The sequence below is a fragment of the Thalassophryne amazonica genome, chromosome 5 (genome assembly GCF_902500255.1).
Source record: "Thalassophryne amazonica chromosome 5, fThaAma1.1, whole genome shotgun sequence".
NCBI classification, from domain to species: domain Eukaryota; kingdom Metazoa; phylum Chordata; class Actinopteri; order Batrachoidiformes; family Batrachoididae; genus Thalassophryne; species Thalassophryne amazonica.
The window spans coordinates 298899-314127 of record NC_047107.1 but is presented as its reverse complement, the minus strand read 5'-3'; the positions used below and the strand labels follow the sequence as shown (position 1 = coordinate 314127).

The 15229-nt window shown below is 43.8% G+C and overlaps 1 protein-coding gene across 2 annotated transcripts in view; it reads left to right on the top strand.

Annotated features, from left to right (window-relative positions):
• The first annotated feature begins 477 nt into the window (after positions 1-477).
• rflna (refilin A) overlaps positions 478-15229 on the top strand; it is a 54279-nt gene continuing 39527 nt past the window's right edge. The window contains exons 1-2 of one of the 2 annotated variants that reach the window (XM_034169639.1): positions 478-658; positions 736-1058. In XM_034169639.1, coding sequence (XP_034025530.1) covers positions 861-1058 — 198 coding nt within the window. In that variant the 5' untranslated portion in view covers positions 478-658; positions 736-860. Of the gene's footprint in view, positions 1059-15229 lie in introns of both variants that reach the window. The other variant, XM_034169638.1, reaches the window with a different exon arrangement.

The window sequence follows — 15229 nt, the reverse complement described above, 5'->3', positions numbered from 1 at the left end:
ACTGAGCCTGTTTTTAATTGTCCTTTCAAAAGATGAAAAATAAGATCACTAATATTAGATTTTGTAATTACCACTAAACAATAAATTTAGATCATGAAGACGAGATCAACAATGCACAAAGAAACGACCATTTCTGTGTCATGGTGTGGATCCTCTCTTTGACTGGGGAACTTTGCTGCTTTTATTCTTTGATCATCTTATTTGATCAGTGTTTATTGCATTGATCTTGTGATGGGATCAAAGTTCAGGATCAAAGCTGAGGGATCAGAATCAATGAACAAGCGGGGACTAAAGTACTGGGGCATGATTTGGGGCTAAGTCCCTGAGTGCCCTCCCTCCTCTTGAAGGAGTTCCTGGGTCCACGGCGCTGTCAAATGAAGACATGCGCGCCCCTGGCGGCCGCGCATGGAAGTGATCCAGATCATGAGGACTGGACTGGATCCAGGTTGGGGGGACTGGCTGGCAGGATCGTTCGGAGGCAGCTCTCCGCCGGCAGAGCGGCTCTGATCCAGATCGGTACCGGACGCACGGACGCGCCTCGTTGGTCCTGGTTTTGTGTTTTTGGGACCGAACAGTTCGTCTCCGTGGTTTGTCTTTGGATCTTGTCGCGCCTGTGTGGACTCTCCGTGGGGATTAATCGTGGCTGTTCCGCGCGCAGGTACGTTCGAAGGCTGCTGGATTTTTACGCACGCGCTCCGTTTCACGGTTTAACGTCGTTTCCTGTCTTTCTTACAGAAGTCCACCCGGAGACAATTATCCCGGATTGTTTGTTTTCGACCAGCAGCGCGCGCGGACTCGGAGCGCGTGCACTGAAGTGTCACTTCGTGCGTGTGGAGGCTTTGGGCTCGAGCTCCCCAGAGATGGTGGGGCACCTCCACCTCCAGGCGATGGATGAAAGTCTGAAAGCAAAGAGCCGGGACGGGCTGCTCGACAGTCCGGACTCGGGGTTGCCCCCCAGTCCCAGTCCGCCCTTCTGCTCCCTGTCCCCGGGTCTGACCGAGGCGCGCACGGACAGCCAGCACGCGTGGACCAGGAAGGAGAGCAGGGAGGGGAAACTGGTAACGCACCACAGCACGATTAAACTGTAGATAAGGACAAGTCAGTGAGGTGACTGGACCAGGCTTTGGTTTCCAATGTGGGGTCCAGGGACTCGCAGGGGCCCTGGACAGGAGTGTAGGGACTCCTGAGTCAAAGCTTTTCCAACACCATGTGGTTTGTCCTCATAATATCTGGGAAGGTCAGCGGAATGTTTGACAAAACGGGATTTTCCTATCCATACAGACATAATCCATACCTGCTCCAGCCCAACGAAAAGCCAGGCTCGATTAATCCTGGAGCCTTAAACCAGGCTTCACTAATCCTGGAACATGAATCCAGGCTTTACTTATCCTGAGGTCATTTCCCTTCCATCATCAGTCAGTGTGATTGGAAACCAATCAGATGTACCACGAGCTTCAGTGTCATGAAACACTTCTAGTGTGTAAATGCTGTGATGATCCAGTATAATTATTTGACTACAAATAGCTAATTACTAGTTTTACTATTTATCTACTCTTTGTGCAGCACTTTGGTCAGTGGAAGCTGTGATTAAATGTGCTTTACAACTTAAATTTACTTACTGGGAAAATGTGAACCAACTGTTCATGTCACAGGTTGAGGATGAATGAATCCCACAGTTGTAGGTTGATTTTTTGTGTGTGTGTGTGTGTGTGTGTGTGTGTGTGTGTGTGTGTGTGTGTGTGTGTGTGTGTGTGTGTGTGTGTGTGTGTGTGTGTGTGTGTGTGTGTGTGTGTGTGTGACTGCAGTCAAGTCAGATATTCACAGATTGGAAATTAGTGGTTCAATAAATCATTCCATGAAATGTTACAGGGAACGAAACAACACTTGTTTCTAACGCCAGTAAGGTCGCGAACGTGTTTGACCAGAGATGGTTTACAAAGTGCAAAAATGAAAAGGGGTACAGTACACAAATAACGGGGATGCAGAACCCCAACTCCAATGAAGTTGGGACGTTGTGTAAAATGTAAATAAAAACAGAATTCAATGATTTTCAAATCCTCTTCAACCTATATTCAGCTGAATACACCACAAAGACAAGATATTTAATGTTCAAACTGATAAACTTTATTGTTTTTCTGCAAATATTTGCTCATTTTGAAATGGATGTCTGCAACATATTTCAAAAAAGCTGGGACAGTGGTATGTTTCCCACTGTGTTACATCACCTTTCCTTCTAACAACACTCAATAAGTGTTTGGGAACTGAGGACACTAATTGTTGAAGCTTTGTAGGTGGAATTCTTTCTCATTCTTGCTTGTTGTACGACTTCAGTTGTTCAACAGTCCGGGGTCTCCGTTGTCGTATTTTGCGCTTCATAATGCGCCACACATTTTCAATGGGCGACAGGTCTGGACTGCAGGCAGGCCAGTCTAGTACCCGCACTCTTTTACTACGAAGCCACGCTGTTGTAACACGTGCAGAATGTGGCTTGGCATTGTCTTGCTGAAATAAGCAGGGACGTCCCTGAAAAAGACGTTGCTTGGATGGCAGCATGTGTTGCTCCAAAACCTGGATGTACCTTTCAGCATTGATGGTGCCATCACAGATGTGTAAGTTGTCCATGCCATGGGCACTAACACACCCCCATACCATCACAGATGCTGGCTTTTGAACTTTGTGCTGGTAACAATCTGGATGGTCTTTTTCCTCTTTTGTCTGGAGGACACGACATCCATGATTTCCAAAAACAATTTGAAATGTGGACTCATCAGACCACAGCACACTTTTCCATTTTGCGTCTGTCCATTTCAAATGAGCTCGGGCCCAGAGAAGGTGGCGGCATTTCTGGATGTTGTTGATGTTTGGCTTTCACTTTGCATGGCAGAGTTTTAACTTGCACTTGTAGATGTAGTGACGAACTGTGTTAACTGACAATGGTTTTCTGAAGTGTTCCTGAGCCCACGTGGTAAGATCCTTTACACAATGATGTTGGTTTTTAATGTGGCGCCGCCTGAGGGATCAAAGGTCACACGGGCATTCAGTGTTGGTTTTCAGCCTTGCCGCTTACGTGTAAAAAGTTCTCCAGACTCTCTGAATCTTCTGATTATATTATGGACTGTAGATGATGGAATCCCTAAATTCCTTGCAATTGAACGTTGAGAAACATTCTTCTTGAACTGTTGGACTATTTTTTCATGCAGTTGTTCACAAAGTGGTGATCCTCACCCCATCTTTGCTTGTGAACAGCTGAGCCTTTTGGGGATGCTCCTTTTATACCCAATCATGACACAATTAGTGTCCTCAGTTCCCATTGAGTGTTGTTAGAAGGAAAGGTGATGTAACACACCTGCGTTGCAAATGTGATATGTGTTTTAATTATTACAATGTGGGGAAATCCTGCAGTGACACGTGCCTTGTGGCTGCAGGTCGCAGGGGGACATGCTTCTCTTTGTCCGCAGATGTCGCTGCTGTGAGGAAAAAAAAACACACACCATAAAACGCCACAATTTATTGAATTGCTTTTATCAAGCGGACAATACAAGTATGATCCTTCTGCTCCTCTGTAGATGACCCATGATCACAGATGTACAGTCATGAAATGATATGTATGAAGCAGTGTGGTCTTATTTTGTCCACATCTGCTGTCCTGGTGCCTAGTTGCCCCCGGTGTGTAGTGAGCGCCTTGTATGGCAGAAGCCTGACATCGGGGTGAATGTGAGGCATAGATGTGTAAAGTGCTTTGAGCGTCAGATGCAGATGGAAAAGCGCTATATAAATACAGACCATTTATTTACATGATCTTTCCGTCCTTTTCACATGGGACAACCTGCCGGTGTGCACGCTGAGCAGCTGCTCCAGTTCGTGGCAAAAGCAATATATGTTTTTATGTATTTCCACATGAGGACACCAGGCACACACACGCGCCTCACGGCGTAGAGTTGTAAAAGTCATGTCCTTCAAAACACGGTGTTGTGAAAGTGTAGGAACACGGACCCACAACAGGGGCGCAAATGAACGGACAATGAAGGAAGTCAAATAACAACACTTTACTGTTGTGAAAAAACACAACCAACACGGCGAATGTGAAATTTAACAGTCAGTCAATTACAAGGGTGACGTGTGGGCAGGCTCGAAGATAAGAGACGTCCGTCCAAAGCAGAACCGGAACCACACGATTTCCTCCGCCACCGAACCCTGGGAATACTGGAGCCGCCAAGTCCCGAACACCCAGGTGGCCACTGCCTCCGCTTGTCGGATCTGGTACTGCTGGCGAGGAACAAAAACAGTTAGATGTGGGTGCGTGTGCACCCAGCAACACGTATGGTGGGAATGCCACCTCCACCTCTTGTCGAAAAAAGAAACAGAATATCTGCTGTCCAACACACACAAGCAATAGATATTCCTGTTAGTAAGTCAACACAGTCAGCTGAGATTGTTACCTCCTTGGTAGAGCGATATCTCGGCAAAGAGGTGGAGATGTCTTGCTGATATACCGATGCAGATCAGATGAGTGGTGACAGCTGTCATAGGTGATGAGTGTCAGCTGTCACCCCGGCTGCTCCTGTGAGGCGGCAGCGCCCTCTGGTGCCTGGAGCCCGCACTCCAGGCAGGGTGCCCTCTGGTGGTGGTGGGCCAGCAGTACCTCCTCTTCAGCGGCCCACACAACACACGGTACATGTTCTCCAGCTGGGACCCATGGGTCCAGAGAACTCAACAGCAGCAGATGGTCACTCTCTGTTTCCGTGTTCTGTGAACATACGTTGTAGTTATTTGTTGTGTAATCGTGTATGTAGTTATTGCAGTAATTATTTATATACCTGTCCTGGCTGTGGCTCTGTGTTTTTAATTTAACACGTCGTGTGCACTGAGCCATCATTTGCAGCTGTCAGTGAGTAACTGGCTGGACATCAGATGAGGGCGCCTTGCTGATCTGTGTGTGCTCAGGTGTGGCTGCCTGGTCCCCAAGTGATCATGTCTGTACATACATATCAGCATTTCACACAAGTGTGCCGCCCCCACCGCATGTCACATGTGTTGTGGGGGGGGGGGGGGGGGGCAATACACGTGCACACACAGAATGCACACACATGACACGTGTTGAGCGGGTGGGGAGCATGCACAGATGTGTAACGCTAACAGCTGCAGGTTGTGATTAAAACGGCCACCGTTTTTCTCTTTTCTGCAAATTTATGTACTTATGTCTCCATATACATTTCTACATGCTTTACTTTTTCTTGTTCCCCCCTTTTAATAGTATTATATTTAAGTAAATATGGGAGGAGTGGGATACAATTAGTTATACCTAACAGCTAACGTTAGCTTATCTAGCCGGCCTTAGCAACGTTCATCGTAGCTTACAATATAGTTGGTTCCTCTGTGTTTGATCATCTTCTCCTGTGATGTCTTTTCCTTTTTATGTCTTATTACTTATTCTATTATATATATACCTTTTTCTTGAGCCGCTTAGGTGTATAGGGAGAGTTCCCATGGGATAAAAAAGCTTTTTAACCTACCATCCCTGGTTCTCAAGACCAGGCACCTAAGTGGCTCTACTCTACTCTATTCTACTGTCCTATTTTACTCTTCCTTTTTAGATATCCCTTTGTATACTGGCATAGTTCCACCTTAGAATTGGAATATAAGATATACCTTACTGAATTTTCACATGCAATACACATGCACGCCACATGTTGACAGGGAACCCGACACTCAGCCCAGATCTTCCCTCTACGCTAACTTTTGTTGCTGCAGCCGGCCCCATGTGGGCGGTCCTTAGATTGTCGTGAATCAGCGGCTATATGATTGGCTGCAAAGTGAAGTAGGCAGGTATTAGTGGGTGTAGTGGTCACTTCAATTTCAGTTTCAATTTATTTTCATTTCTATAGCGCCAAATCACAACAAGGTTGCCTCAAGGCGCTTCACACAAGTAAGGTCTAACTTTCCCAACCCCCAGAGCAACAGTGGTAAGGAAAAACTCCCTGTGAGGAAGAAACCTCAAGCAGACCAGACTCAAAGGGGTGACCCTCTGCTTGGGCCATGATACAAACACAAATTACAGAACAATTTGGAACAGACACCACACCCATCACTGGATGGAGCCGCACCTCAAACAGAGAGAAAAGAAAAAAAGCATAATCAAGCATCAGAAAGACAACAAATACAGTACAATTTGTCAGCATTAAGCAACAAGAAAAACAGGAAATACTAAGGTGATCGCTGGCCACTAACCCTAAGCTTCACTAAAAGACCCAGAATTTAGGTAAAGTTGAGGTCGCAACTCCAATTACTAATAAATGAATTAAAAGAGTAAAAAGCATAGTAACATACTACGCCAGTATGCTAGCCATACGAAAGGGAAAATAGGGTTAGTGCGTCTAAGTGCGTCTTAAGTCTGGACTTGAAAGTCTCCACAGAATCTGACTGTTTTATTGACGCAGGGAGATCATTCCACAGAACAGGGGCATGATAAGAGAAAGCTCTGTGACCCGCAGACTTCTTATTCACCTTAGGGACACAAAGTAGTCCTGCACCCTGAGAATGCAAAGCCCGGGCCGGTATGTAGGGTTTAATTAGGTTAGCTAGGTAGGAAGGTGCCAGTCCATGAACAGTTTTATAGACTAGTAGCAGAACCTTAAAATCTGATCTCACTGGGACAAGAAGCCAGTGAAGAGACACCAAAATGGGTGTAATGTTGTCAAACTTTCTTCTTCATGTCAAAACTATGGCAACAGCATTTTTAACAAATTGGAGAGCCCTAATGCTAAACTGCAGTAAACCAGAAAATAGAATATTGCAGTAGTCCAATCTAGAAGAGACAAACACATGAATCAGGGTCTCAGCATCAGCCATAGACAGGATGGGACGAATCTTCTCTATATTTTGCAGGTGGAAGAAAGTAGTCCTCGTAATATTTCTAATGCGGAGGTCAAAGGACAATGTAGGATCAAAAATTACCCCAAGGTTCCTCACTTTGTCAGTGTGATGTATGACACACGAGCCGAGGCTGAGCGGTAATTGGTCAAATTGATGCTAATGTCTCACTGGACCAAGAACCATCATTTCAGTCTTATCAGAGTTTAAAAGTAGGAAGTTGCTCGACATCCAGCTTCTCACTGATGCAAGGCAATCTTCTAAGGATTTTATGTGGATGAGATGACCAGTTATCAGCATGTATAACTGAGTATCATCTGCATAGCAGTGAAAGGTAATCCCAAAACGCCACAATATGTGCCAAAGGGGTGCAAAACACAGTGAGAATGATTGGTCAGGTATGATGTCAACCACGCAAAGGCACTCCCAGTTATCCCAAAATGATTCTCCAGCCTATCAAGAAGAATTGATGATCCACGGTATCAAATGCAGCACTGAGATCTAACAGCACCACACTGTAAAAAAAAATAGTTGAGAATACTTCAAATTTGCAGGCAACAGTCTGCACTGATGCACTGATGATGAACTATATACTATAACATATATTTCATCATTGGCACAACATAAAAGTCTTAGTGCTGACTGTTGCCTACAAATCTGAAGTATTCTCAACTATTTTTTTTTTTTTACAGTGCAGAACTGTAGTGGTGTCCGAATCCATTGTAAGCAGAAGATCATTCACCCCTTTAGTGAGAACCGTCTCTGTGGAATGATATTTTCTAAAAGCAGACTGCAGTGGTTCAAAGAGATTATTCTCAGTAAGATAGTCTACGAGCTGCTGTGACATCACTTTTTCCAGAATTTTAGAGCAAAATGATAGATTTGATATCGGCCAACTGTTTTTCAATACACTAGGGTCAAGATTAGGTTTCTTAAGTAATGGTTTAATCACTGCAGATTTGAAACATTTAGGAACAGATCCAGAAGTTAAAGAAAGATTAATCATTTCCAGCACAGTCGGCCCAAGAGTGGACCACAGGTCCTTAAACAGTTTTGTTGGTATAGGATCAAATAAATAGGTTGTGCTTTTTGTTGACATTACGAGTTTCGTCAGCATGTCTAGTGAGATACTATCAAATTCTGTAAATCTAGGTAATACCTCAGTAGTGGTGTCCACCTCAATTGTAGGGTGTAGTGGCTGGGTTAAGGCATGCCGGGATATGTTTAACCTGATGTCTTCTATTTTCTTCTCAAAGTAATCCAGGAAATCTTGTGCTGTAAAAGGAGAGCGAACTACAGGTGGTTGTCCATGAATAAGTGTTGCCACTGTGTCAAACAAGAACTTTGAGTTATGCTTGTTTTTGTTGATCAAATCAGAGTAGTAAGTCCGCTTTGTAGCCAATAATGCATGCTTATTGTCTAAGATAGCATCACGCCACCAAGGTGGAATACTTCTAATTTTGAACGACGCCATTTCCATTCTAGACCTCTGGCCTTATGCTTGAGGTCACGCAGGTAATCACTGAACCAAGGTGACTGTGATTTGGGGGGGGGGGGGGGGGGGTTAACACAGGTGGTGCAATCATGTCGAGTGTAGTTTTGAGCACTGAGTTTAAACTATCCACAAGTCTGTTTACTGACTGGGTATTTGCCAAATGTGAAGCTAAGACATCAGGCAGTCTAGCTTTGAGTTCAGTCTTAGTTGAGGAGTTGATGCATCACCAGAGTAATACATAAGTTTGTTGTTCCACTAAACATGGCAGCGAAACCACAAACTTAATAAGTGAGTGATCAGAGACCACTGATGTAAGAGGCATGATGTCAATATTCGTGACAGCAAAACCACGTATGAGAACCAAATCCAGGGTATTTCCACTAATCTACGTCGAGTCCTGAATGCATTGCTGAAATCCTAATGCATCCACAATTTCCATAAATGATTTGCAGAGGGGATCAGAAGGCTTATTTATATGAATGTTGAAGTCACCAATAATGAGAATGTTATCTACACTAGTTGACAAGTTAGAGATGAATGCACCAAATTCATCTAAGAATTCAAAATATGAGTCAGGAGGCCTATATACAATGACAAAGTAATATGGCTGAACTTTATTCTTCTGACCTTGGCAATGCGTAATATCCTGAGCAGAACGGAGAATCAGATGCTCAAACGAGTTATATTTGTGACCCCCAACAGCTAATAAGCTAAACCTTGATTTATAAATAAGAGCAACACCCCTGCCTTGCTTCGCATCACGAGGGACGTGACTAAATGTATATGCTGGTAGGCAGGCTTCATTTAAGGGGAGGACAGCTGTAGGTTTAAGCCAGGTTTCACATAACCCAATCATATCTAAGTGATGATCAATAATTAGATCATTAATCAACAATGATTTTGAGGATAGTGATTTTATGTTAACGAGACCCAGACTAAGGACCTTAATGGGGTTGACGGTTGAACTGTTTGGGTTTAGGGGTGTTCCAGAGTAGCATATACAAGATGCCTGGAAGTAGGTTTAGCTTTGAGACATTCCACGCGTGTTGTAGGTAGCAGACATGAAATCTTTGATATTGCTGGAACAACCATTGGGCCATCCTCAATTTCAAAATCATCCAATGTAGTAATGGGTATTAAGTGTGGAAAGCATATCCTTCTATGATATTTATGGACACGTCTACAGAAACAGGCCACAGTCTCAACTTGTTGAATTTCCCTCCCTGGCAGATAAACTGCGCTATCACCATAGTGGATTTTCTGCACTAATTTCCCCACTAAGCTAATGGATTCCACACCCACCTTTGTCATAAACCTGTGTGTTGCTAAGTTACACCACACTCATGGGGCACTTAGCAGGGGCGGTCCTGGAGGCGGGCCGACCGGGCAGCCGCCTGGGGCGGCATTGCAGGGAGGGCACGACCGTGCGAAAAAAAAAAAACTCCCCCCCCCCCCCCCCAAAAAAAAAAAAAACGGGGTGGATGGGTTGTCCTGACGGTGGGGTTCGTGGTTACCACGCGCTAAACGTTTGTTCAGAATCATCTTCTTATCACTGGTAACGACGCGGCTTTCCTCTCACTCATTCAGCAGCTTCACAGCACTTTAAACAGTGTGGACGCTGAGCGTCCGCAGACTTCAATAGCGACACAAAGAGTGCAGCGAAACGAGACGAGTCATTGGATAAATGCTGGGCTTTGTCCCGCCCATCGGACGCTCAGCATGTCTGGGGGTCTATGGGGCAGTGGGCGGGCCTCGGCTGGCCCGGACGCTCAGCTTCTGCATGATGATTGGATGATCTGTGTGAGACTGAATCCCTTTTTGATTGACAGCGAAATGAGCGAATCAGCGATCTTTTGGTGTAACCATCCGTAGGAGCATTTTTTAATTTTCATTCTGTTCTGAGTTGAACTGGAGACTTTCCTAATCCTCTTAGCGGCATTTTCTTTGTTAAAAACGACTAGCGACAAATCAAGCTTCTATTTCTGGTGTTTGTTTTTTTTTGTAGCTGCTTGTGTTTGGAGACTGACTTCTATCACTCTTTCTGTCTTCTATCACTCTTTCTGACTTCTATCACTCTTTCTGACTTCTATCGCAGTTTCTGTTCCTACCGAGCAGCGGGTGCTGCTGAGCTACTCCACCACCACACGTTAGTGTGCGCATGCGCGGGGGGGCACACGCAGGAGGTTTCGCCCGGGGAGTAAATCACTCTAGGACCGCCACTGGCACTTAGGCACTTTTCACAGACAGCTCGATTGTGGTTGCCTGCTGTCTACTATTGTGCCAGGAGCGTGAATTAGCCACGCCTTTTCTTAGTGCCTGGTTAGCGGTGTTAGATGTCTGTGGGTGGCACCTGGAATTTGGCCGACACCTGCCAAGAGAGGGGTCAAATGGGCACTTGCAGGGCATTCGCTGTCTTTTGGCCACTTGTGTGTGTGAATGGTTGTGGGGACAGCTGTACGAGGAGTTGGAGGCGGCTCCGATTTTTCAGGAGTGGCATGCAATTCCTCCTTCCTGCGCCAGTCGGTTTTAATCATGTTATGTGTAAAGGGGCCCTTAAGTGACATAGCAGTTTAATCTCCTGTTTTGGGTTTACGGTGGTTGTTCTTCCTCTTTGTGTCACAAACCTTGCTGGTGTGTTTGCACATTGTTGTACTTCAGCCAACAGATACTGAAGTTTGTCAATGTTGGTCCTGCTCTCAAAGTCTGTTTGGGTGTTTGTGATCTGTGTCTCTGATGTCTTGGTGCAGCGGGCAGATGGTCAGGAAGTGCAGCTCGGTCTCCACCTGGTGTTGTGAGCAGTGAGCAGCAAAATTGTAAATCACCTCACACGCGGGCACCATTATACATGTAACAAAATTACATGTCTCACAACGGGGAACCAAAATACATGTAACGAAATTAAATTAATTTCATTATTTGGAATGAATGGCAGCTCACACTGAGGCACCAATTTAATGTCATGAAAGTATTGTTAAATTCCCAAATTGAATTAAATTGGCCTAGACCTCATTTAATGGGTCACCAAAAATAATTAACAATTTTAGGGTTTAATAATTATTTAATATCTAATGTCCTCAGGGCACCATCTATTTAAAGCTTAGGTACTTTAATTTAAACATTCATTAATTTATCAGTCTCAAATTAATCAATCAGTCTCAATTTACTTAATCAGTCTCTGGCCTGAAAGTCTGAATTCTACGATACAACTGACCAAAGGTTTCCTTCTGAACACAAAATGGACCACAGCAAAAATATTTACATTTTATTTACAAGTATACAAGAAATTAACAGTTTACTGGCAGTGATTAAATAAGTTCATTTATGGACACAATTTCCTAACTCATGAGACACTGAAAGAAAGTAAGAGATAAAGCTTAAAGACTTTAGGTAAATAAATGTGATTAGAATTTAGTGATGAAATTTGAAGCCAATTTATTATTAAGAAAATTATTAAACAAACATATGAATATGTTTAAAAAGAAGCCACTTTGCATCCATTGACAACAAAACCCTTTTTCTGGAACCTTTAACTGGGTCATTTAGCTGATCCGTTGAAGAGGTGGTTCGGACAACCCGTCCATCCATCGTTGAAGTAGGCTCTTCGCAGCGTGAGCTCACTTGGGTCAGGGGTTAACTCAGTGGTCTCCCCAGGTGATCCCAAAGGCTTGTGTTGGCTGGCTTTACCGACAGGACGGCTGCTTGCAGTCAGGTTGTCAGCTTGCTGGACCCCAGACGTGGAAGGCGTTTGTTGAAAATGGTTTCTGGTAGCATTTAAAAAATTTGTTGAAGCCAGATTAAAAGTCTTTGTGAATTTAGAAAAAAAGGTAAAAACTTTAAGAGCTTGGAAAATACAAAAAAGGAAAGTCGCTTTTCTGTAAATTCGCTATTATTTTGAAAAGTTCAGCTTGGAAGTTCTCTTAAAAATTTGAAAGACTTCACGAACCTTAAAACGTGCTAAAGTTATCAAAGGATAGCCACGAATGAATGAACACATGAATGCCACGTGGTAGCTTAGCTAGCATGGGGCCTTGTTGACCCAAAAATGAAATTAAGCATTTTAAAGAAAGGAGAGAAGAGAGAGGTTGAAGAAAGGTTGCAGAGCGCTCCAAGAGAGTTTCAAAGAGAGAGAGGAAAACTCTGTTCTAACTTTTTAAAGGGGAATTACGTCATTAAACCCCACCCATTTAGGGTGTGTAATTTCACAGAAAACTCTGTGTGTTAGAAAGGCAGACAAAAATGATTCAATTATTTAAACACATTAACTATTTTGGCATACTGTTTGTTCCTTGACACTCGAATGGATGTACATTATTAATAGTCACTTAAACACATCCTTTGGATAAACAGAATACTTCACCATCAACATACTGATAATGCAGAAAGATCACACTTAAACACACGTCAGTTACAAGGAACACACGTCAATAAAATGGAATGATTATATGCAAAGCATTTTGTTTGATTAATCAATACAAACAGAAGTTTTTATATACGAATAAAAGAATACTGATGCATTTTTTTTTTTTATTTGAAGCAAAGGTCTTTTCCTTTACTTAGACCTAAAGATAACAACTGGTTGTTAAGGCTCAAAGTTTTATGGCCATGTCTTATCATGAGGGGGAGATCCTCTTGCACTGTCTGGAGAGGTTCTGGCCTTGACGTGAGGCCATAAAGGTGGGCTCTTTGGGCCTGGGGAAGTTCAGATTCTAACGTGAAGCAATTATAATGTCATGTAATTTATAGTGACCGAAATTTAACCGATAAACAAGCAAGGGCTCCATTGAAGAACTCTGAGTCACAGGCCTGTTGTGCTGTGGGCCACAGTGTGGGGACCCACGGGGGATGTCTCCAGCTTATCTCCAGATGGCTAAAGAATTTCAGAGTTAGAAGTGAAAACAACAGTCTATCCTCAGTTCAAACCTCAGGTTTTTGTTGAGAAAGCATTAATGTATTTATTTAATTAGGGCGAATCGAGGCCATGTGCTAAAAGTGAGTGCACATGTCTGTCTATGGCGGCCTTTCTCCACAGCCAAGTTGTGCTCACTGAGTCTGTATATGGTCAAGGATTTCCTGAGCTTTGGGTTGGTCTCAGTGCTCAGGTATTCTGCCACTGAGATCTGTCTGTTTAGGGACAAACAGCATTCCAATTTACTCTGGTTTTTGGTTGATTTTTTTCCAGTGCGTCACATAGTTTTCTTTTTGTTTTCTTATAATTTGGTTTAGTGGCTCTGCTTATGTTTGTGTAGAGAGTCCCAGAACCAGCTGGCTGAGGGGGTGTCTCTCTACAGTCTCTCTGTGGATCAGGGCTTTGTTATGGAGCGTACTGGGGTCACTATTTTTAAGGTGCTCATAACATTTAATTGCTCTCTTTTGAACTTTAATAATTAGTGGGTATTGTCCTAATTCTGCTCTGCATGCATTGTTCGGTGTTTTCTGTGGGACGCAGAGGATGGATTTACAGAATTCTGCATGCAGAGTCTCAATTTGGTGTTTGCTCCACTTTGTAAAGTCTTGGTTGGTGAGCGGGCCCAGACCTCACAACCATAAGGAGAAATGGGTTCTACAACCCCAATTCCAATGAAGTTGGGACGTTGTGAAGAATATAAATAAAAACACAATACAATGATTTGCAAATCCCCTTCAACCTATATTCAGTTGAATACACCACAAAGACAAGAGACTTCATGTTCAAACTGATAAACTTTATTGTTTTTGTGTAAATATTTGTTCATTTTGAAATGGATGCCTGCAGCATGTTTCTAAAAAGCTGGGACAGTGGTATGTTTACCACTGTGTTACATCACCTTTCCTTCTAACAACACTCAATAAGCGTATGGGAACTGAGGACACTAATTGTTGAAGCTTTGTAGATGGAATTCTTTCCCATTCTTGCTTGATGTACGACTTCAGTTGTTCAACAGTCCGGGGTCTCCGTTGTCGTATTTTGCGCTTCATAATGCGCCACACATTTTCAATGGGCGACAGGTCTGGACTGCAGGCAGGCCAGTCTAGTACCCGCACTCTTTTACTACGAAGCCACACTGTTGGAACACGTGCAGAATGTGTCTTGGCATTGTCTTGCTGAAATAAGCAGGGACGTCCCTGAAAAAGACGTTGCTTGGATGGCAGCATGTGTTGCTCCAAAACCTGGATGTACCTTTCAGCATTGATGGTGCCATCGCAGATGTGTAAGTTGTCCATGCCATGGGCACTAACACACCCCCATACCATCGCAGATGTGTAAGTTGTCCATGCCATGGGCACTAACACACCCCCATACCATCACAGATGTGTAAGTTGTCCATGCCATGGGCACTAACACACCCCCATACCATCACAGATGCTGGCTTTTGAACTTTGCACTGGTAACAATCTGGATGGTCTTTTTCCTCTTTTATTCGGAGGACATAACATCCATGATTTCCAAAAACAATTTGAAATATGGACTCATCAGACCACAGCACACTTTTCCACTTTGTGTCTGTCCATTTCAAATGAGCTCGGGCCCAGAGAAGGCGGTGGCGTTTCTGGATGTTGTTGATGTATGACTTTCACTTTGCATGGTCGAGTTTTAACTTGCACTTGTAGATGTAGCGACGAACTGTGTTAACTGCCAATGGTTTTCTGAAGTGTTCCTGAGCCCACGCGGTAAGATCCTTTACACAATGATGTCTGTTTTTAATGCAGTGCCACCTGAGGGATCGAAGGTAACGGGCATTCAGTGTTGGTTTTCATCTTTGCCGCTTACGTGTAGAAAGTTCTCCAGATTCGTCTGATTCTTCTGAATCTTCTGATTATATTGAGGGCTGTAGATGATGGCCTCCCTAAATTCTGTTGTGTGGGCCGCCCGAAGAGGAGGTACTG